At 39.5% G+C, this 23,679-nt stretch overlaps 1 protein-coding gene across 2 annotated transcripts in view; it reads right to left on the bottom strand.

The window, feature by feature from the left end:
- Positions 1 to 1,374: 1,374 nt before the first annotated feature.
- Positions 1,375 to 23,679, bottom strand: part of LOC108249624 (protein jagged-2) — a 51,379-nt gene continuing 29,074 nt past the window's right edge. Inside the window, exons 6-26 of one of the 2 annotated variants that reach the window (XM_017439114.3) lie at positions 22,309 to 22,439; positions 20,224 to 20,343; positions 20,028 to 20,141; positions 19,515 to 19,628; positions 18,297 to 18,410; positions 17,628 to 17,674; positions 16,997 to 17,170; positions 16,763 to 16,913; positions 16,508 to 16,672; positions 16,057 to 16,170; positions 14,516 to 14,629; positions 14,144 to 14,257; positions 13,898 to 14,014; positions 13,703 to 13,730; positions 12,113 to 12,198; positions 11,274 to 11,387; positions 10,082 to 10,197; positions 9,700 to 9,960; positions 9,069 to 9,200; positions 6,129 to 6,288; positions 1,375 to 5,248 (exon numbers count right to left, since the gene is read on the bottom strand). In XM_017439114.3, coding sequence (XP_017294603.1) covers positions 4,758 to 5,248; positions 6,129 to 6,288; positions 9,069 to 9,200; positions 9,700 to 9,960; positions 10,082 to 10,197; positions 11,274 to 11,387; positions 12,113 to 12,198; positions 13,703 to 13,730; positions 13,898 to 14,014; positions 14,144 to 14,257; positions 14,516 to 14,629; positions 16,057 to 16,170; positions 16,508 to 16,672; positions 16,763 to 16,913; positions 16,997 to 17,170; positions 17,628 to 17,674; positions 18,297 to 18,410; positions 19,515 to 19,628; positions 20,028 to 20,141; positions 20,224 to 20,343; positions 22,309 to 22,439 — 2,977 coding nt within the window. In that variant the 3' untranslated portion in view covers positions 1,375 to 4,757. The remainder of the gene's footprint in view (positions 5,249 to 6,128; positions 6,289 to 9,068; positions 9,201 to 9,699; positions 9,961 to 10,081; positions 10,198 to 11,273; positions 11,388 to 12,112; positions 12,199 to 13,702; positions 13,731 to 13,897; positions 14,015 to 14,143; positions 14,258 to 14,515; positions 14,630 to 16,056; positions 16,171 to 16,507; positions 16,673 to 16,762; positions 16,914 to 16,996; positions 17,171 to 17,627; positions 17,675 to 18,296; positions 18,411 to 19,514; positions 19,629 to 20,027; positions 20,142 to 20,223; positions 20,344 to 22,308; positions 22,440 to 23,679) is intronic. The other variant, XM_017439116.3, reaches the window with a different exon arrangement.

The following is a 23,679-nucleotide window of genomic DNA, read 5'->3' on the forward strand; positions in this document are numbered from 1 at the left end:
CATGTGATCCTAGTGCCATCACAGCCTCCTCCTCCTCCTCCTCCTTCTGCTACCATCACCTCTCCTCCTTCACTGTGCTTCTCTCCATGGGGTCAGTGAATGGGGCACACTGTGAAGTCATGTGACTGTTCAGGATTCCAGACACACTTCCCATTCTTCCAAAAACAACTGTTGAGTTAATGAACAAACAGCAAGGCACATACCCCCCTGCCAAGCATTAAGGGTATCCAGAACAGCTGCTGTAGGGCTTTAATGCAGAGCAGCCTAAAGGTAATCATTACCTACAGAGCCATTAAAGAGATGAATGAAGTCATATTCTCATTGGCTGAAAACAGGAGGTCAGAGACAGCTGATTAGACACACAGAGACCTTTCAGGACTTTCTGACCAAATATGTTTTTCTGAGTTCTTGAGACACATTTAATAAAACACAGGTCAACTAGATCTTTGCTGGCACTTCTGAGCACAGCAGATGTCTTCACTTCTAATATGACCCTTTTAAATCATGCCGTTTCAAGCAAACACTTCACAAAAAAAGAGTATTATGACTGTTACACAAAACCAAATGCCCAGTGAAAATGATTCCAGTGACATAATCTGTATTCCGCAATCACTATATTCACTACAATGATACCATCGTTGTGCTAATTTTGGTTTGGATTGAAGCCACATTGGATGTTGACCAAAATACAGTATAAAAACTAATCAATCACAACCTGTATGGTCTTTGCAGGGTGGCAAGGTCTTTAGGACACCGCAGGTTTGGTGTTATATATGACTGATCAAACAGGGTTTTCAGTATGCTGGTTTATTGGTATGATAGCAGCATAACAAGGTCCTGAGTAGAGCGTGATGGTGGTGACAGCATATTCAAGATGTGGGGCCCACGTGCACCACAATGGTTATATATATATATATATATATATATATAGACCCCAGACCCTGCTAAACCAGTACAGGCACCAGGATGGGAGCAAGAAGGGGAAACCATGCCCCCCAAGCCCAGCCCATGCCCTCCCCCGTGTTGTGACCAGGACCAACATTACCTGGTCCACCCTGACCCAGTCCAACCTGACCTGGTCTAACCTGAGTCGGTCCAACCTGACTCGGTCCAACCTGACATGGTCCATCCTGTCATTGTCCTCTGACTCTGTCCGACCTGACCTGGTTCAAAAGAGTCCAATCAGGTCAAACTTTTCCAGCTTCAGATGTTTTTGCATAAAGAAGCAAACAAATACAAGGAGGAACCTGAAGGCTCTATCGTTTATGACCCTGAAGGACATTTTGTACAAACACTGAATTAAGTAAAATTTCAGATATAGAAACTTAGACACTAATGTCTGAAATGGCATCAATAATGACCAAACAAAATCAATGTTGATATAAAATACTTTAATAAATTATATGATTGTTCTAAAAACAAACCAAAAAAATCCACTAACAAACCAAGACTTTTACCAAATTTAATACTAAATAATTCTAAACATCTGCACATTCAGTTTTTCTTACAGGGCTAACTACAATTTTACAGAATACAATTTGAATAAAATTTCTTTTGCATTCACAAATAGTGAAAATATCAGAAGTTTTCCCATTGCTGCTGTAGAAATCAACACCAGTCACCACCAAGAGAGATACAGCTGTTCCCTTCATTAAACAAAACAAACAAACAGACAGAGCCAGGGTCAAAGGGCAACAACACTAGGGTTCACAGAAAACTTTTTGTTCATCTGGTGATGAAGATCTTTAACTGGAGAACTGATTATCAAATGCCCCACTGCTCTGCGTGGCAGAACTGTAAATCTGGAAAACTGTAACTGAAGCTAAACACAGACTGACGGTGATGCTTTAAACCTGCTGGATCCTGTGACCCAGAAGTGTGAAATTATAAAATGAAAATAATTTCTGGTTCAGCTTCAGGACCATTTAGGAGTCCAGAAATCTGCAAAATAAGCCGTCCACTCTCAGACAAAACCCTGCAGTTTAAACTGTTGTTTAAAAAAACCAAAGAGGATGTTGTGCACGTTGCACTGTGGTCATTTTGGCATAAAGTTGTGTCAAACTTTCCACAGAGATTTTCTGTTTTCCATCTCTCCCTGTTGAATGTGATGCCTGAGTCAGAAATCCAAGAATATGGCTTCAACACACCAAGAGTGTTTGTAAAGTAAAATAAGGTGCATAAAAAACTTCTGGCAAAGTTTAAGTTATTGTTCAAGAAAATGTGGATATGAATCTATTTGCATCAGGTCAAATGAAGAACAAAATGCAGTGATGATGGAAGTAGAGTTATCAGCAATGTTTGGAGAAAACAATAAAAATAAAAGTTTACAACTGGCAGTTCCACCTTTTTTATTGTACGGAATAATTCTACAAAAAAAAGTCAGATTATTGAAGTTAAATAATTGTAAAAAAAAACTCAACTGATAAGGTCTGCATGCAAATGTGTTCACTCTTTGGTTGAACCATCTCCTTCAGATGCCCCATAATAAGTTCAGTCAGATCCACCTGGGATCAGCCTGACTGTCCACCTGCTCTGATAGCATTGGTGTAGATTCTCAGTCATCAAGGACATGACAAATACTAAAAGGTTTTAAACCAAAGTAACAGAACTTCTGTTTTGTCGTTGAAGATGTTTCACTTTTCATCCAAGAAGCTATTTCAATTCCGAACTGGAGAGAGTGGCGCCCCAAGCTTGAAAAAGCTTCCCGGATGGAAAGTGGAACATCTTCAGCTACAGAAGTCAAGTTGCTTTGATTTTAGACTTCCAGGATCTGTTCTGATAGCCCCCAGAATCAGAACTGGGGTCCCACTACACAGTCTTTACAGACTCTGAAAAGATCTGGAGTACAAAGCAACAAACTGGCTTCAGCAGATTTTTGTGCCAACTGTTCCCAACTGGTGCAAACTTTACCCTATTGGGAATCATGGGTAAAATCTGGCAATAAATCCTTTAGTGTGTCTTCATCTTAAGTAGCCTGGACTACCACCAATCAGGAGACAGCATGAAGACCAAGGAACTGTCTACACAGCTCAGAGACAAAGTTCTGGAGAAGTACAGATCAGGGTTGGGTTCTGAAAAAAATCCTGAATCCACCACAGCAAACCTGCCAAGAGAGTGTCATTCACAAAACCTCCCAAAGTGGGTAAGGAGAACATTAATAAGAGAAACATCCAGGAGGACAAAGATCCCCCTGATGGAGGATCTGACAACAGGACCAGTAGAAGCTGCTCAGAGCTGAGCTTCATGGAGGAGAAGCAGGAAAAAGACTGAACTGATTGGTGTTTCTTCCACAAACAAGATTCAGCTTCAATTTAAATCAGTTATTCTGATGTATTTTTGTAGAACTAATAATTATAATTTACCTTTTACAAAAAAATCTAATTAAGTTCCAGGTAATTTTGCAATAGAAATATAAATGAATACTTTTGCATTCTGCTGTTCACTGAAGATTTATTTGAACAGGATTTTATTATAGGTCATAAATCAGAAAAAAAAAATCCATTCGCTAAAATTAATCTTTGAGCAAAAAATTTAGATTTTCAGGAGTTTGTGTCGATTTATGGGACAGAGAACGCAGGAACCAATGACTAATTTTTATTTTTTTGAAAAAGGTTTAATTTAAATTGAAGGTTTGGAGGAGGGTAAAAAATATTTTGTTCAATCACTGCAAATTTCCTTTTAACAAGAGAAAAAAGTAATTCACAGGCCTGAGAAATGCTGTATTTCTATTCATATCAAGTGAAATAAATAATTTTACATTAGAACAATTAATCCTGTTTTTCCTTTTCAAAAATTTATAGTCAGGTCTAAATTGGGACAAAGTTTAAAAATAACCTGTAGAAAAAAAACTTGTCATAAAAGGAATGACATCAAAAACAACCTTATTCTTTATATTAATTATAATACAAAAGCATCACTTAACTTACTAAACTTCAATTTACACAATTTTCCGTTTCTTCTTATTTACATTTAATCTGTACATGACAATAAAACAAGGCTTTTCTCTGATAGGAAGTTTCTAATTAAAACTTCTGTTTCTGTATCAGGTGTAAAAAAGAGAAAAGGAAATAAAGGCACTTTCAAAGCAAAGCAAATACTGTAGGACCACTACGAGGATGCTCAGGAGGCAGTGACTCTTATTTTGACAGAGCATCTGCAGGAAACAGTAAGCCTTAACGCAAAACTAAATATTTATAAATGTAAACAAATATATATATATAATTCATGCCAGGCGTCACACAGCAGGGTTCTTGGTGCCACATATACAAAAAGAAAAGTTATATAAAAACTATCTAAATGGGTTTTTTTTTCTTTAAAAGATGTGATTTTTTTGACAGAGTAGAAAAGCTCACAGAATTCAGATGAAGGCAGAGGATAAAAATACAGTTTAAACAGCTGCCAGGCCAGGACGTTTCTCAATATATGTTTGGTTGGTTCTTTTCTTTTCTTTCTCCTTTTTTATGAACTTACACATTGCTTGTAAACGAAGAAGGAATAGTAAGAAGATCATTTTGGATTCCATCATTGTGACAAATAAACTCCTGAAATCCAGAAGCTGTGATTTTGTTTTCATGCCCTTTTTAAAGTTTTTTATTGTTTGCTTTGTAGTTAAAAAAGACTCCATGCGGTTGAAAAAAGGTTTTAAATAAAGAAAAAATTACTAAATTAAAGCGTGTGTAATCTTCACTTTTAGTGCATTGACGAGTTAAGGCCAGTGACGTTGGAGACAAACTCTTCGAAGGTCCCTCCTCAGTTCATCACACGTAGTGGTCTTTAATGTTCTCACGGAGCTTTGCAGTGTTCAGGTTTTTACACCGGTTGTCTTTGGGGCTGTATGCTGTCCGATGTGGCACCTTCACCGGACCACTGCCCTTAAAGATTGAGCCCCTGTTCTGGGACTCCACTATGGAGCACCTCTGAGGTGTAGGTTTGTCCCCCACGCCCAGTGCCCACTCCTCATCTTCTTCCTGCTCTTCCTCCACATCCCGTTCCTCCTCCCCATCAGCCCCGTCACATGTCCTGTCGGCGAGGCCCATCAGTTTTTTGCATTCGTACGGAATGTCTTTGCCCCGGTTGACTGTGACATTATTGCTTTGCAGTGGCTCCAGCTGGTTGTTCACCGTGGTTTCGTCAGTTAGCGCTGCTCTCTCACGCTCTTTCTTTCTCTTACGGGTCCACCAAACACAAACTACGATACAGAAGATCCACAGGACACTGAAGACCACACACAGCACAGGGACCAGATAACCTAAAAGAGACAAGTTGAAGAAACATTTCAGTAATGAAGCAAAAATTGATTTGAAATATTTTGTATCATTCAGATTGGCTGTAACAGTTCGAAAACTAACTATAACTTCTATTTGAACACAGACCTCACTGTATACGATTCAGGCAGAAAAGATTGGTTTATTGATCTCTTATGGTTTAGGTTTTGTACAAACTTCTGCCACAATAATCCAAATATTTTTAAACTACTGTGGGAAAACTACTATTCTCTAACAAACTAATATTCACAAAGTCTTGTGATCCATTTTCACTCACTGACAGTAAACTTTCAGCATCCAGAAGAAATGTATAATTTGGACATATTATGTTCCACATGCAGACCAGCGATCGGTCTGAAAACAAGAACCAGAGGACATGGGTGGTGGCATCAGGAGAGAAGAGATGGTGGAATTAGACAATTGCATCACCAGCACTAAATGTAGTCTGAAAGGGGTCAAATTGTGGGTTTCTGTGAAGTTGAGTGAAAAGTGGCAATTTTCTATCCAACCAGTGGTTGCATCCTTCTTTACTATCAGCTCAGGCCAGTTGAAATTTTGATTGAGTTAGTACCCAAAGAATTATTAATTTGTACCAGTTTTATGGAAGAAATCAATTATTAAGCAATGTAATAAAAAAATACAACAATTTGCTGAGAATAGTTTGGGGACCAGTTTCCTACAGCTTCCAAACTTTGTGTTTGGGCAAACACACAAGAATTTCATTTGTTTTAATACAACCTGGTCATCTTGAATTTTTTATGAAAATTTACTCCTAATGTAGAATTCCATCCTCTAGATTTTTTTCAAAAACTGAAAGGACTAGTATGTCTTTACAGGCTCAGAAGAATCAAGCTTTTGGCTCACCTGCAGAAGGACATTCCACCTTCACTTCCACCTTGGCCTCCACCACAGCCTGTAGGACTGTGGTGTTGTGGCGTTTTGACAGAGCGTCAGTAATGGCACTGGCTGCTCTCTGGATCTGTCCACAGTTACTGTCCTTCAATTGTCCGTCCTTCTCAAAAGACTGCAAATACACAGACAGAAATAAACTTAATTGCCTTCATGTTTTACCACAAGTTGACCGTTTCTTTAAAATGAGACTTGAGTATGTTGTAGTTTGGTCAGTTCTATGACAGAGTTGCACTGTCCATCAAACAAGAGAATTTTTAAACCTATTAAGTAATTTTTTAATTGGTTCAACCCAAATTACAATCCACACAGAACCTGTTAAATATAATTTCAGATATAGGAACTTTCCATTGCCTTTTGTTTCTACTACAGTACAGATAATCCAGGTGACAATCATGAAAAAATATTCTTTTTAGGTTATCCAGGTTTGTTGCAGGTGCATCAGTGACTCAGGATTCTGGAGAATCAGTTTTGGTTCTGGACCTTATTCTTTAACTGAGAAAGCAGAAGCAGTGAAATCAGCAAAGCCATGAGGTTTAGTGAAGAAGCCAAAAACAGAACAATCTCTCTAAATAAAAGACATTCTCATTCTAACCTCCAGTTATTTGTTTAATAAGGTGCTGAGGGTGAGATGGGTAAGGATTAGCTGCATGTCAAGTAGTTCAATTAAGAGGAGGCCAGCTGTGCTCCTTGTTTCATTCCTCGGAATGACTGACAGATCCCAGAGGATGGAAGATAAACAACTGGAAATGTGGCTCAGTATTTTTCTGTTTCTAAAACATGAAATGAAGGATATTATTTCCAGAGAAAATTCCTGGACATTTTTATTCTCATTTGCACAGGTCAGAAAATAGACACCTTCAGTGAAAAGAAAATATATTCATTAATGATGGCTTTTGTGTTAACATCAGCATCCCACCCAGCAGATCAGAGAACCAATACTCGTCTTCATCTGCCAGACCACAGACCAGAACCAGAACGAAGAAATGAAAATGAATATCAAGAGTAAGAAAGGTGAAACAACAGACTCTGACAGTAAGATGACAAAATGTACAAATCATCTACAGAAATTTAGATGGCTTTCATTCTTGATTTAGGTGCTTTTATGTGATTTGTTAAAAAAAAAGATGCATTTATTGCTTCAGTCTTTTTGAAAATATACTATTAGTAGCCAGGTAAACATTAAAGACTTTAACCTGTATTATTTTTTTCTGTTTTAAAGGAGAATGTGATTATTCTGCCTAACTGAACAGAATCTTCAGTTTCCACCTGTTGAAATAAATATTCCTCCCAGTTTAGACAGCCTGACCATAACATGAACCCTGAAACATCCCAAGCACCTCGTCTTTTCTCAGATTAGAGGCCTTCGCTCCAATGACCTGCTGTGCAGAGAAGCTGCTGCAACATGAGCACACTGCAGCCTTGTTGTGCAGTCTGGGTGGATGTCAGACTCACAGCTCATTTTTCCTCTATCTGTTGCTCAAAACTGCCTCATTAAACACACAAGAGTTGATCCCCTTTACTAAGATCTGAAAATCCCAAAGGGACTGATTTCCTTCAAGTCTGGGTGACTGAGAGAGACAGATTGGCAGTAAAAGGTAAGCAAACGGGAGAAAAACAGAAAGCAAATAAAAGTAGAAAGAACAACAGTTAAAGAAATAAATGAGAAGATGAAGATGAGCAAGAAAGAAGAAATGTAAGATAAGAGATTTTGCAGAGAAAACTCAAAAATTCTTCAGATATTTTATAAAAACAGTCTCCCCTAATTTCTGTTTAACTTTTCCTATTATTTAAAAGAAAAAAAGGCCAGAAAAGAAAAAGGCTTTCCATTTTAACAAACTACTCAGGAAATATTTTGCAGTGATCATTTGAGAAGAGAAAACAGAAAAGAAAATTAATAAATTTAAGTTTGAGAACATTAGATAAATATTTATTTAACAACTTGTTGCCGGTTTTTCAAAAATAAGCAGTTTTATAATTTCTTGAATTAAAATATATGAACGTTGCTGCCAGAACTGTCTGTACAAAACAACAAACTCATTTTAGAAATAGTTTATCACAAAAACAACATATCAGTGCTTTTTTAATTGCTTTGCTGTAAATCGTTTTTTTATCCTTGATCAAATTGTACCCAAGCACAAATAAACCAGACATGCATACCTCCTGTTAAAAAGCTGAAACTGAGAGTCCTAATCATGTGTCCTGCTGGGACCTGCAGACAGACTCATGAAGACCAGTTAGCGCTACATTTCTGCCTCTGCAGCACAGCTGACACCAGGAAGAAATAATATTACTACTCTGGAAACAGAACTGAACCAGTTAAGTTCTAAAGAGGATCATTGTCCTCTGTTGGCTTCAGTTTCAGCATCCATCATTGCTCAAACAGGTGAGGTAGAACCTCTAACTAACACCATCATGTTCTTTATCAAAGTTGTTTCTTCCTCAAGAGAAAAGTCCAACAGACTCAATGAAAATGTTTCAGAATCAATGGTGGAATCTGTTTACAACTGTCCACTCACAGAGACCCTTGTTGTGTGACCTCATCAACTCAAACACACATTTAGCACTTTATAGACATTTTATAAACTTCAGGTTTTTGTAAAATGTATCCTTTATTACCCAGCTGTGTTTAATTATTGATGTGCAGTTGCTATTGAAGAACAGACCACAGGTAAGTAACTATAAAAAAGAATAACTTTTGAGGGACCTTCCTCCTACTAAAAGGCAGTGGGATTTAAGACAACATATAAATAAATCTGTCTGCTGAAGCAACGTAAAGATAAATCTGCAGAAATTAAAAGTAAATGAATTTGTGTGTATACAGATACAATCTCGTGAAAGTTCTGTAATAACAGGGTCAGAGCTAAGTATATAAAAGGTGTGTGTGATAATCACCATGGCAACCTCCACAGCATGAGTGGTGGAGAAGGACAGGTCACAGAGGATAAGCAGCACTCGCTCCTTGGCCAGAGTCCGAGTCACGGGGAGGTACCTCAGCTCTGAGCAGATGTTCTCTACAGTGGTGCCCTACCACACACACACACACACACAGATTAACATCTGCACTGCTGGTAAGAAACAATCATCTAATTCCTCTTAAGACTGTTTATATATATACATATATATATATATATATATATATATATATATATATATATATATATATATATATATACACACATATCAGCTATATTTTATTGTTTTAGGAGATCTGGAATTATTCAGAAAATATCCAGAGATGCAGGCCTGAGGGCCCTGGCCTAAACGCACTGAGGATGGTAGTAAAACTGGTCCAAATCTGCTGATCTTCATTTCGGAAGTGAACTCTGGTAAATGAAATCAGCTGTGTTTAGGCAGCTGGTAAGACGGTGAGTATGAGTTGGAAGAGACCTGCGGCAGAGAGCTTCTTTTCATAGTCTGGGTCCAAAGTGACCAAAGCTGCCAAAGTTTGACTAAATTGAAGCGCAAATTGACCCTGAGCCTTTCCCCGAACATGTCCAGGACATAAACTTCAGCTTTTATTTACCTCTGGCACTTTGTCTTTTTTGAAGATGAGTGTGATGTGAGCACAGCTGTTGTCAAGGTAACCACTGTTGGGTTCACACTGAGTGTGCAGCGGAGTCAGGGGGTCTGGTGTTGAACAAACACCCCACTGATAACAGGGCTGTGAAAAGCAGGTGAGGAATGGATGCTCAACACATTCGTGACTCCCAGGGCAGGAAGGGTGGTTTGCCTCAGTTCGTGGGAGAGTCTTTGGGAGGATGCAGGGCCGACGACCACACCTCACCTGGAAGATGACAGAGCCTGTGAGTCAAGCTTTTCTGTCTTAGAGGACTAAGACTCAGCAATCATTGTACTTAATGCATCTGTAGGTGTTAAAATCTGAACAAAAAAGTAATCTGGTAAACCTTCGAACAGTTAATGTCTCCACTGAAACACTGGCAGGTGTTGCACTCCTCATCCCATCTGCTGCCATGAGGAAACTGCAGGCCGGCGTGGCGACATGGCTTCCCAAGTCCAATGACTGGAGAGAGAGAAAAATATGAATAAGTTTCTTTCTTTTGAAGAAGTTCTGAACTTTGCAGGCAGTGAAGTTAATATAAAACAATAAAGCAGGATAACTAAAAGGAGGACTTTAGAAAAGAGGGTCTGTTGGTTGGCCTTTGTTAGGGTAATCATTTGATGTCTTAAAAAGGGGAAGCAGCTCTTAGACTAGGCTTATTTTGGGTGAGGAGTTATTGGCTTGGACTGGGACATGTATCACCAGAGTCTGAGGACTGGGGGAAGTCCATTACCATGGCAGAGATCATTGAGCAGCAGGGCACCAGAAGTGGACGAGAGCCACTCTGAGATGCTGAAGGCTCTGGACGTTCTGTGATTTTTTAGAAAACAAACCTCTTCAGTTAGAGGACTGGGACCTCACCTGCATAGTGGAAAACTGGGGTGGACTCGGGAGGGAAAGGGAGTCTGTTACTGTGGCTGAGGTCTTTGAGGTTAAAATACCATGTTCCCTGAGGCACTCTGTGAGGGGTGCTGGGGACACTTTAAGGGCTATCCAGTTCCTGTAGAACCAAAGCAAAATAGGAAGAGCAGCCCAGACGTTTGTGAACAGGTGGACTGATCCACAAGCTCTCAATAGCTTCCTCATTAGTCTGGCACATGAATCTCAGGTTTTTGAGACTGAATGGACTGTGTTCGTGCTTACAATAAATGTGCAACAATAAAACTCTCAAACACAACAACTAAAAAAACTGGCAGTTAAACCATGAGGAGAAGAAGAAAAACAAAAAAAAAACTTGTTCTGAGAAAAAAAGAGCAGAATTTCTGCTTATTATAGCTGTGTCAAAGTCCAGTTAAGAAATCACTCAAGCTTTTTTCCTTCTTGTCTTTTGAAAGGAAAGTTGACATTATCACCATTATCTGAGTGAAAATATCTGTTAAAATACCTGAGTGATGGCATCACAATTCTCATCATTAGGCTACAGAGAAATCTGCAGACCCCTAAGTGAACCTCTGTGGAGCCACAGATCTAAAATCATATAATACAAGTGTACCATTATATAAGCTGTTTTAAATACAGTTCAGATTGTTTTAACTTACACTCCTGACAGCGAGGTCCAGCCTGTCCTGGAGGACAAACACATCTGTAGCCATTAATCTCATCTATGCAAGACGACCCTTCAGCACAAGGAGACGACTGACACTCATCTATATCTGAGGAGACAGGGATGGAAGGTAGACAGAAATATCAGACCGCTTTATGGTTTTTAAAATACAAGTCTAACATGGTTCTGTGATGGAACAGGATCCGGTCCAGGTTTGCCCTGCCTCTCACCTACCCACAACCATGAGTAGGAAGAAGGGAGTAGAAACAACAGATGGAAGGGCATAAAAACTTTCTTTTTCAATAAAATGATAAAAGAACAAGCAATAAAATGAAGTAATTTAAGTACTGAATAAATTTACTAAATGTATTCTGGGGATTATTCTGGACAAAACAGAAGCTACTTCTCCGTATCTATGATTTGGACTAAAAAGATGTCACATTTAGTTTCTATTCTTTCAGTAAAACTGGGTTTAAACACTTGGTTTGTTAATATCTCCTCCAAGTTGAGAATAAAAATGACTTTTCCTTAAAAATCTTTAATCCCATTCTGTGTGATGGATGGATATCAGTTCAGTTTGAAATGCTTTAGATGGATGAGACTTTGGTTCTGAAAAGGTTCTTTCATTTTCTCAGAAAACCACGGGAGAATGCACTGACCCGTCTGACAAACCTCAGCTCAGCGCCAAGGGGGAAGGTTAAACACATTTCTCTAAAAATGTCCTAATCTGTCGCTCTGAAACAATTGGTTTACGCTGGCTTTGTGGCCTTTGACCCCTGACCCCCCGCCCACCTGACCTCAACCCCAAGGCCACTCTGGTTCTCAGGGACTCACTGATGCGACAGTCTGGTCCGGCAAATCCTGGGGCACACTCACAGCGGAACCAGTTCACTCCGTCCACACAGATGCCTCCGTTATAGCTGCAAAGAGAAGGAAACACTGAAATAGTAAACCTAATTTATTCTTTTTCTAACAGTAATAAACCTTCAAACGCTCATCCTGCAGATAGGCTTTTACAAAACTATTAATGCTGAAAAAACCAAGAACAATGTTTTTGTCCAGGGTAGCTCCTCTAACGCTTCTGAAGAGGTTCGGTTTCAACTTGGACAGTAAAAAATAAAAAAAATAAAAAACTGGGTCTTGTTTGAAAAGAAAATTCCAAATAAAAAGAGGGTAAGTTTTTAAATTAAATGAATCAGTAAAACATTAAAGGAATCTTGTGATCTTTGTGATCTTTCTCCTTGTCATCAGGGGAGGGGCAATAGAAACTTGTTTTTTTCTAAAATCCCCACTTTGTTCCATGTGGATCCTGATCTGCTCCACCTGTCCCCCATCACTTCCCTCTTCTTGGGGGATTTATTGTTATGTTCCATCTGTTCTGTTGCAGTTCATCTTTGTCTCTCACAGCAGTCCGTCCAGGCGAAATGGTTAAATGTTGTTTCTAGTGTTTGGATCGCTTGAAAATCTCTGTCCTTGTTAGACCCTTTTCACACTGAATAACAATCCACTATGCTGTGAAAAACCAGACAGAATGTGGCAAGGTTTTTGCAGAGTTTTGGCGATGTCTTCAGGTGTGTACTAAAAACACCGTAGACTCCCGATGACGCACTACAGTGGTGTAGGTTAAGGAGCGTGCAGAGATCTGTAACAATGTTAACATCATGGTGGCAGTGAATCGGAGTCCTAGGTGGAGCGTGGTGGCAGTGTATCTGTGAAATGCAGCCTGGACCCACCAGGCAGAATCTGAAGCAGACCTGGACACACTGGCCTCACGTAGCACAATTGTGGTTGTATCGCCATGGGAATGTGCGGTTGGCATACAGAAAGATGTGAGGCAGCAGGAGAGTATTTTAGGGTCACAGAACCTAGCCAAATCTGGCTGAAACTATGTGCTTGGCAGCATCATGTTTGCTTCATGCTAAAGGAGGTTTTCAAAGATTGCTTTCATCCAGCCACAGTCTGATCGGTCATAAAGGTCGTGGAGAGCAGATCAACAGATCCAGGAGGGAAACTCAGACCTCCATTTTCCAAGAGACACTCCAAAGCTCCTCCTGGAGGATCCCAAGGTGTTCCAGGACCAGAGAGGATATATAATCCCTGCAGAGAATTCTGGGTCTGCCCTGGGGTCTCTTCCCAGTGGAAAACCTTTAGAGGGAGGTGTCCATTAAAAGTCAGATGCCAACTTGTTTTGATGAAGAGGAGCATCGGCTCTAATCCGAACTCCCACTGATGACGGAGCTCCTCACTTTAACTCTAAGGCTGAGCTCCGGCCACCCTACAGAGGAAGCTCATTTCAGCAAAAAAAAAAAAGATAAACAGATCCCAAAAGAAACTTTAAGGTATGTAAAACATTTTGGATTTCTGAAGGGCACTGAGGTTCAGAGAAGTAAAACTTTTAAAAAATAACAATAAAACCTGTCTTACCAAGGATGTGGATTGCAGTCATCAACATCTGGAAGAAAGGGAGACACAAAGAAAATATTTGTTCCAACCAAAACATAAAAGCTGGTCATATGGTTTTTATTCTCACTCATGAGTCTGTAAAATGTGGCATTCAAAAAATATTCTGCTAGACCTGAGCTGAAAAAGTTGGGTCAGGGTGACTTAAAGGTAACATACTTTGTGCACATGTGGGTCCCTCCCAGCCGTCCTTGCAGATGCAGGTGAAGGTGTCTCCCCCTCCGATGCATGTCCCTCCGTTCTCACATGGTCCTGAATCACACGAGCTGTTCTTGGCTAAAAAATAAACAAGATTCCTCATCTAAACCAGGAACTCTGATTTTTTTTTGTTGCTGTCTGGCAGCACAAGTAAATTATTTCACTGTAACATTACACTGGAATTATTTAGCACAGGCGGTGTCTCACCTGTGTTGCAGGTGTTTCCGCCCCACCCTGAGGAGCAGCTGCACAGGAACGAGTCTCCATGGTCGTAACACGTCCCCCCATTGCTGCATGTGTTAGAGTCGCACTGACTCTCACCTGGAGAGCAGAATGGCAAAAAGATGGCATCTGACTTTATACCAGAATCGATAAACATCTTTCCAGATGCCATCAGGAAAGAAACATGTCTGTGCAGCAAACAATCAGGGCATCACTCCTCATCAGACCTAACATGTTTGAATGGAATGTAAGGAAAAAGATGCTGCACTAGTTTTCTCTTTGCTGAATGAGATTAATCAGAAAGAGAACTTCATACATCCACGTTTAATAAGTACAACCTTGAAAGTTTTAACTCACGTAAGTGGCAGGTTTTTCCCTTCCAATTGTCCACACAGCTGCAGAAAAAGTCATTAAGCAGATCCACACACAGACCTCCATTTTGACACAGATTTCTGCTGCACTCGTTCACATCTGGAACAAACAACAAAACAAAGGCACGTTAGGATCAAACGACATGAAAAAACTACCAACTAATCTCCTGCCAAGTTTTATTGCCTTTATGCAGTTCTAAGTTTTTTATCTGCTGCTTCCATTGTGAATTAAAAAAATAAAAAACTGTTTTTATTTACAATCCCAATTCTGAAAAAGTTGGGACATTGTGAAAAATGTCAAAAAAACAAAATGCAATGATTTGCAAATATCATAAACCCAAATTTTATCCACAATGGAACACAGTAAACAGATGAGATGTTTAAACTAAGAAGTTGAATCATTTTTAGGAAAAAAATCTGATAATTTTGAATCTGATGGCAGCAGCAGGTCTCTTTAAAGTTTTTCCAAATGTTTCCCTCTGTAAATCATCTTCTCTTTTTCTACAACAATCTGTAAACATATAGAACCTGAGGAGAGCAGCTGCTGGAGGTTTTAGAGGGAATGTTGTTGCATTCTGCTGTGCAGTGCAGGGGTAGGCAATCCTGGTCCTCAGGGCCACCATCCTGCAGGTTTTCTTTGTTCCTCTGCTCCAACACACCTGATCTGAATCAGTGGGTGATTAACAGGCTTCTGCAGAACATGAAGAGGTGATTGAACCTCTGAATCAGGTGTGTTGGAGCAGAGAAACGAGTAAAACATGCAGGATGGAGACCCTGAGGACCAGGATTGGAGACACCTGCTGTAGAGGAATTTAGCTGTTCAACAGTCCTGGATGGGAGTAGATGTTGTTCTAAAACCTGGAGATACTTTTCTGCATTAATGGAGCCTTTCCAGATGTGTAAGCTGCCCATGTCAGAGGTACTAATGCACCCCCATACCATCAGAGAGGCAGGCTGGATGGTTTGGACCCATCTGACCTCAGAACAGTTCTCTTCGTTGCCTCAGTCCATTTGAAATGAGCTTTGGTCCAGAGGAGACACATCTGTTCACATCTGGCTTCTTCTTTGCTTGATAGAGCTTTAAGCAGCATTTGTGGACGGCACGGTGAACTGTGTTTACAGACAATGGTTTTCCAATTTCTTACTTAAAACATTTGTGAACTATATTCCATTTTGAATAAAATATGGGTTTATGAGATTTACAAATCATTGCATTCTGTTTTTATTTCACAAAGTTCCAACTATTTTAAAATTGGGGGGTTACAGATTATTTACTTATTGCCTGCTAGATTATTAGGTTAGGGTTAGACTTAACAGATCAGATCAGATCTTTGTTTAAAATTTTGGCTCTCAAGGTAGTGTGTTGTTTGCATTTTTTAAGAAATGCTAGTTTTATTATAAATATTTTCAATATTGATCATGTAATGCTCAGAATATGTGTTGGGGATGACTATCAACTACTACTATGTCAAGGTTTAACAGGATATCTGTAAAACTGGCTGAGTATTTTGGCTTCCACACACTTACCAACATCACACAGCGTCCCCTCCCAGCCGTCAGGGCAGATGCACTCGAATGAGCTGATGCCGTCGATGCAGGTGCCTCCGTTCTTACAGGGGGATGATGCACAGTCATTGATGTCTGCCAGCAAAGAGAAAACATTTTGAACAAAAGCCCTGCACTTTCAGTTCTGCTTGTGAAGTGTTAGCTTCAGGGCTAAAAGTTTGACCCTCTCTGAGCTTTTAGTCTTAGTATTACTATTAATATTAGTATTAGTATTAGTATTAGTTAGGGAGTCTAGTGTTCATGTTTTTCTTTCTGTTTTAAACTAAAATAAGACAGATGATCACTGAAACCAGAGTCTGAATTATGATAACACTTGTTCCCAGAGATGGTAAATGATGATAAATATAGTGTGTGTGTGTGTGTGTGTGTGTGTGTGTGTGTGTGTGTGTCTCTCAGGCTAATAATGACTCACTCTCGTGGCAGTAGGTGCCGGTGAATCCTGGATCACAGGAGCAGCTGAAGTTCCCAGCAGGCCGGCTGATGCAGTGACCATGTGGTCCACAGACGTTGGACGAGATGTGCCACACTTTCTGAGCTGTGTCATTGGTTGCAACAGCAACAGTGCAGCTGTCAATCACTGGGGATTATGGGTAAGAAAGGGAAAAGCAGCTTCTTCAGTAAATATGCTAAAACATTGGATGTAAGGGGTCTTTAGGTGCTGTCCTACCTTGGCATTGGTTCGTTTTGCAGTGGTCCTTAAGCTCGGAACAAGTTTGGCCCTCGTAGTCATCCGGACAGCTGCAGTAGAAGTCTCCCATCAGGCTGTGACACTGAGCCTGGTTCTGACACGGGTTTGGACTACAAGGATCATTCTGCACCTTCACATAAAAACAAAACATTTTTATCATCAGCTAATCACACCTACTATCTGTTGGTTTGTGAAGCTGGATGTAGTTCTCACCTCACACGTTGTCCCACTGAAGCCTTGTGAACATTCACACATGATCCCATCCAGTAGCACGTGGCAGCGGCCGCCGTTTTTACACAGACTGCTGGAGCAGCGGTTCCTCTGGACCTCGCAGTGATGACCCACAAAGCCAGGCTGGCAGACACACTGGTAGCCTCCGGCTGTACTCTGCGCCGAAGACAAGAAGTCAGCTTTATAACTCAAACTACTAAAAGGTTTCAGTTCAGTGAAAAAAAATGCTGAATAATTTCTGATTTATTTTCTCTTGTTTTAGATAGTTTCACTGTTTTCCAACTGTTTCTTTTTCATTTTTTTTACAGAAATTTTGAAATTCTTGGAGCTTCAACACAATCGTGGACCTCTGTAATCTTCAATTCCGACTGACAGAATTATGATAAAATTTATTTTATTGCAGTTTACAGTTTAGGTGGAAAAAAGTGATCAGTATCAAAATCAAATATTGCTCAACTTATATTATTAACCTAGTAAAAACCCTGCAGTTTCTTAAACTGGTTTAAAGTTTGAACACTAGGCTTCCTCTGGTTGTACTTGTATAAGTTAGTAACCAGCATTTTAAAACCAAAACCCACTTCCTTTAGTTGTTAGAATAAAAACTGAGCCTCACCTTACAGATGCCTCCATTCTGACACTGACCATGACAGCTGTTTATATCTGAGGAGAAACCAAAAGTTTAAAATTGACAATTGGGGTAAAGCTCAACATTCACTGGTGATGTATCATGCAGCTGCTACAGAAAAGTGGTCAATATGAAAACAGTAAAGTGATCCATGCCTGGAAGAGATGCAGATTCAGAGTGCAGACAAGCTCTGAGAGTGTGAAATTAAAAAACTACCCCTAAAGATTTTAGAGTTAGGATTAGATTAGTCCAGTTCATAGCAGGTAGAATCAGCCATAAGAGAGGTATGAAGGAAACTGAAAAGCAAATAAAGTCCAGCAGCCTTCACTGACTAATTTCTCTTCTATTGGCATCTGTAACTCAGCTCAGTTTCAAAATAGTAAAATAAACTAGTTAGGCACTGCTGTAAAGAAAGTTACAGCTGCTTTAATGCTGTTAAAATATTCATTTTATTTTACTGTAGACTGCTCAGCAAAACAACAACATTCTGTTATCTTTCATACTTTCAGTAAAAAGACCTTCAAGAGAATAAAAGACACGGATATAGTTCAATGAGTTGAAGAGAGGCTATAGTGAGTGAAGGGGCTGGATTTCAGCTCAAAGGTAGGCAGGCATGTAGAAAGAGACTAAAGAAGGGGTTTCTGAGCTGATACTAACTGATGTCACAGTTCTGACCCGCCCATCCTCGAAAGCAGGCACAGTGATATCCACCAATTAAGTTTTTGCAAGAGTAAGCATTGAGGCAAGGCTTCTCTGCACACTCATTAACGTCTGCAGAGTGGAGATGAGAAACAGACACTGAATGAGAGTCCCCTTCACCAAGATCAACATCTTATCAGACGACCCGCTGAAATTCAAGATTTTACCTTTTTTATTGAGTTTCAGGTTCATAAAATATCTAACATGTTCACTTCAGCTTTTTTGGTGTCATCTTTCTTAAAATATTCCATCTTTGCTGACATTACACAGACCAGACCACTTTCGGCATCCTTCAGACATGTTAACAGGCAGAACCTTTGCAGCCTGACTTTGTAGTTAATGTTATATTTCCTCCACAGGTTTCCATTGCCCCCTCCCCTCAGGGTTCATGTCACTGTATTGCATTCCCTGAAGGCCAACCTGTGGCATTCCAAGTGGTCAGTTTCAGAGGCGGCGCTCTCCGTGCCGCCTTGCCCTCCAGAACCAACACAGTGCATTAATACTAGTCCCAGGAGGTGAGCGGCACCTGTTATCCTGCTGAAACCAAACACTCTTACCCCCTCTTTCCACCAGCAACATGTCTCCTGTGGATCTCCCACAGGTACCCCCCTCCCCTGCACACTGAAAGGAGCAACATGATGAACAGAGTAGCTGTCACTCTTCTTCCTGAACATGTTTGTGGGTTACACAGTGTTCCTGGATGAAGAGGTTCTGATGTGTTGAGACGTTTCCTCACCATACTGCACTTACTCCTTGGTTATTCCCTGACTTGAGCCAAAGATAACCCCCCTCCCCCCTCCCCAGAAAAGTATATAAGGTCCCAAGGCTAACAGTTGCCAGGCTGGAGGTTATTTTTAGCTTTACTCGAGTTGCAGATGATACCCTGTGAGTGTTGAGCATGCATATAAACAACACACTCTTTAAATGAATGGTCTTCCTGCAGGATTACTGTCTGTTAGCTAACATGACAATCATTGTTTATGCAGAACACTCTGAAACACACCAGCAAAATATCATACAACATGCAACACAATCCTTTAAAAACCATGTCAAATCTACCCTATTTCATGAGCAAAACAAATGTGAAAGTTTTGGCATTAAATACATCTATGAACACATAATTGACTGGGTTATTGTCTTTGTTTAAATGACAACAGAGAAAAAAACAACCCATACCAATCTGGCAGGTCTTTCCTGTCCAGTGTGGAGGACAGATGCATTCAAAGCCATCCTGCAGGTCAATGCAGGTCCCTTCCTGAGCGCATGGGCTGGAAGCACATTCATCTGTGTCTGAAACATAATTAAAGAAATGATCACAAACACATGAATAAATACACCTGTTTGGTCAACTAGAAGCTTTAGGGTAAGATTTCTTGTCACTGTCAAGACATTAAAGCATATTTCGGACTATTCTGTTCAAAGTTTTGTCCTGTAACTGGTAATGCTGTTTGGAAATAAACCATGTAAATGATAGATCAAAATGTTTAACTCAGTTAAAAATATATTCGCTCTGACTTAGCAGCATGTTGTACAGTGTGGACAAACTGTAAAACATAAAACATATGTCCCCATAGACAACAATGGTATTCAGTTTTCAGCGAGTGATAAAAGTCAGCTCTCTTTGGAGCTCTACAGCTCAGACTTCACAGCAGAAACATCATTTAGGTTACAGAAGTTTCTTTTTCTCACCTTTAGCACAGGTTGGCCCAGACCAGCCAGCAGGACAGTGACACTCAAATCCTGAAGGGACTTCATGGCACGTCCCTCCATTAGCACAAGGGTTAGACAAACAAGCATGCTCGGCTAAAAAGACAAAATAAAGATTAGACTTTTCTCTAAAAATGCTGTGACAGAGATTCTTAGTGTGTTAGATTCACAGGCTTACCAATCTCACAATTCCTGCCAGAGTAGCTGTCTGGACAAGCACAGTTGTACTCATTTGGTTCTGTGTTCATACATGTTCCTCCGTTTTTACAGGGCCGGTTGGTCCCACAGTAGTTCAAATCTGCACGAGAAATGCTAACAAGTTAATAAACCATCCACACAAGACAACCACTTGCAATAAGTTGTTCTTCAAAAAGGTTGAATTTATGCAAAAAGAAAATAAAAAAGGAATTAGAGAAGATTTCATTTCAACATTAGTTTCCTGAGTTTTCACCTGAGTCTTCTAAAACAAATGGTACGATGTCCGAATCAAACATTTGCTTTTAAAATCCAATAATAAATTCACATTAATTTCCCATAGTATAAAAATAAACTGGTTAGAGTCCAACGTGTAGGAGTATCAGACTGTAGCTTTGACTCAACATCTAACAATCACACAAATTTAACTCAAGTGTCTTTGGCTACTAATATAAAGACCATGTGGAAAATGAAGGAATAATAATTGTTAAAAGAAAAGTTCAGCTATTTTGAAGAGGGCTTCTGTATAAATTATAAACAATATCTTACCTGTTGTAGATAGCTCTTTGAACAAGTTCAGTTTTGAAAAAATGACTTTAATTCTGACCAGACTGATGAGCTAATGCCTAGTCTCAATGTAGCTATAACCAAAGATCACTGTTTTCTGAAAGCGGCTCAGTTTTCCAAACGTTCACATTAAATGTTATTTTATAAACCTGCACATCATCATGGTCACAGTCCAAGGTTATTTTGGCAGGGATATTTTGAAATTCGAGTATAATTTGGCCCAAAAGTGAAATACGTTGCTACTGCTGAATGCTGAAGCTACTTATGAAGTGGTGGTATACCACTTTAGTTGATTTATCCCTTCTTGCTAATAGTTATTCCAATTTGTCATTAAACCTTTTTGGGAACTCCTGGGTGGTCAATTTATGTTGTGAAAAATTTACAGTATTAATAATTATATCTACCTCAGATTGTTGTTTTTTATTCGTTAAATAAACTATAATTTACTTTGGCCCTTCCCTAAAAAAGTTTTAGGAATTCTACCCAGCAATGAAGACAAATAATAAACAAAAGAGTTAAAAACTCTCTGGAGTTTGTGGCCTGTTTAAGAAATCTTTCATCCTTGCTGGCATGCCATCAACAAAGATGAAGACTCCTGAGTCTGTTGTCTTAAAGTACAGGGACAATGACTGAAGAGTTAAAATCATAAAAACTTAGAAGGTCGTGGAAGACAAGTTTAACGGGTCTTTAACTCTGCTCTTTGAGTTACATGCCGTGGAGGGTCCCTGTCCCCGTCGTCGGGTTATAGGGTAAAGTAAGTCCCTCCTTGTGGGTGGCTGAGTGAAGTTGATGCTTCTTCTCTATTTTTCATCAGCTATCCTGACAGATTTATAATTGTGTACAATGCATGTGCTTCTACCATGCCATCCTCCTTTGACCCAAGTGACACGATGAGTGACGCGCCTGAATTTATTTGTACTGCACTCCTGGGTTTTTTCCACCAATACATGTCAGATATTCACACAATATTGAAATTCAACTCTCTTTAAGTATGTTTTTTAAAGAAATCATCTAGTTTTGAATTATTTATGAATTAACTACCATATAATGCATCTCTGCAACAAGGTGACATATTTAACAACAAACTTCTATATACATGTTTCTGTTGCATAACACTTCTTTGTGATTACATGATACATTTCACAAATTACCTGAACAAAATTAAAAAAGATTACATGATACATTTTCATAAAACAACTTCAACAAAGTCAAACAGTTCCTTTTTTCTCCCTTTGGGTGATTAATCTGAGTGATTCGGTCGTTGTAATTAACCACAGAATTCCATGTAAAAACCTGTGTAATGCAACACTGATAGAAGTGTACAATTTATGTAATTTGGTCTTAGCTCTTAGACTAGTCGTCAGCTCATCAGTCCTGTTAGTCCTATTGTCTATTTTTCCAAACTGAAGTCGTTCTCTGTCATCTGTTGCTTTAGAACTTCTAGATTCGCAATAAACAATATAACACCTATTTCAGTGTTTATCCCTGATTAGTTTCTGACCTTTATCACAGAGCAAACCTCCCCAGTTCTTCTCACAGGTGCACTGCCAGGGTTCGCTGCAGGTTCCGTGGTCACAGCCAGGGTATCGCAAGCACCTGTCGCACAACGGGCCGTCCCAACCGTAGTTACACCTGCAGCACAAAACAACAATTATTTGGATTATAGTTCTTTAAATTTGTTTCAATAATCTGTAAATATACAGGGAACTTTTCTGCTTTGATTGGAGTCTTCAAACTTCAAACTTTTGTCACATTATTTCATGTTTTGACACCTAATTAGACTTTCTGGAAACTCTAAATTATGCTATGATTTCTAGAGTATCAAACATGAAAAGCAAAGATTTTGTTATTTTTTTTAAGTCTTGTATCTCAATAAAGCAAAGAAATGAAAGACAGACACACTAACATGACGTTAGTGTTTTATTGAATTAAAAAGTCTTTCTGACTTTCCGTTTTATTCGGCTCTGTTCCGTTTAAGAGCATTTGTTTAGGATACATGTAATTCGTGAATTTAGGACTTTTATTCTGAACTTTCTTTGTGCTGAGGATTCCCTTGCCTTTTCACAAACACACAGGAAAAAAAAACTCTGAATGTGTGTTAGTTCATCACAAACAACCTGACAAAGTGATCCTGTTTGCAGCTCAAGCCTGGGGGAATTTCAGGGAGTTACCTCGAGAAAAGCAAAACTAAAAGCAGAGAATAAATACTTCTAAGGAGAGGAGTGCTCAGTATCAGGTAAGCGTCATCTGACAGGAAGAACATCTTCATCCAGGTGAAGGGCGTGTTTGCTCTTGATCTGAGGACACACACTAGCAAGGATTCCTGAACAGTGTGTGTGTGTGTGTAAGAGCAAACTTTTGCCTACCATAATTCTTAATCTTCTAACCAGTTAAAGCTGCTTCAAACTAAATTTATTCTTCCCAGGGCTGCGAGAAAGAATGATGTCACCTGGTTTGAGAGTTCTTACAGTTTATCCTTGACAACATCTGGAATTCATCAAATCATTTGTTCTTATCAGGAATAGAGAGCTCGGACTTTTGGTAGCAGAACATCGAACAGCAAAGATGAACATTTTAAAACTTCCCCACAGACAACATTGGTATTTAGTTAGAGAGGTACAATTCAGCTGACTGAACTCTTCATCGTTTTTAATATCAAAATCAAAATCCCTATTCCGGTCTGGATATTTGGAATGAGGGTTAGTCGCCTCCTTATTTATTTATTTATTTATTTGTTGGGGTTTTTTTTTTGTGGGGGGGGGGGCACTGTGAAGGGTTAGTTAATCTGTTGGTTTATGGCAACACTCTGTTATTTCAAGGCCAGTGGTAACTTTGGCCCACCTGTTCTGTCATTTCTCTGCTGAACCTATTT

The sequence above is a fragment of the Kryptolebias marmoratus genome, linkage group LG10 (assembly GCF_001649575.2).
Source record: "Kryptolebias marmoratus isolate JLee-2015 linkage group LG10, ASM164957v2, whole genome shotgun sequence".
Taxonomy (NCBI): domain Eukaryota; kingdom Metazoa; phylum Chordata; class Actinopteri; order Cyprinodontiformes; family Rivulidae; genus Kryptolebias; species Kryptolebias marmoratus.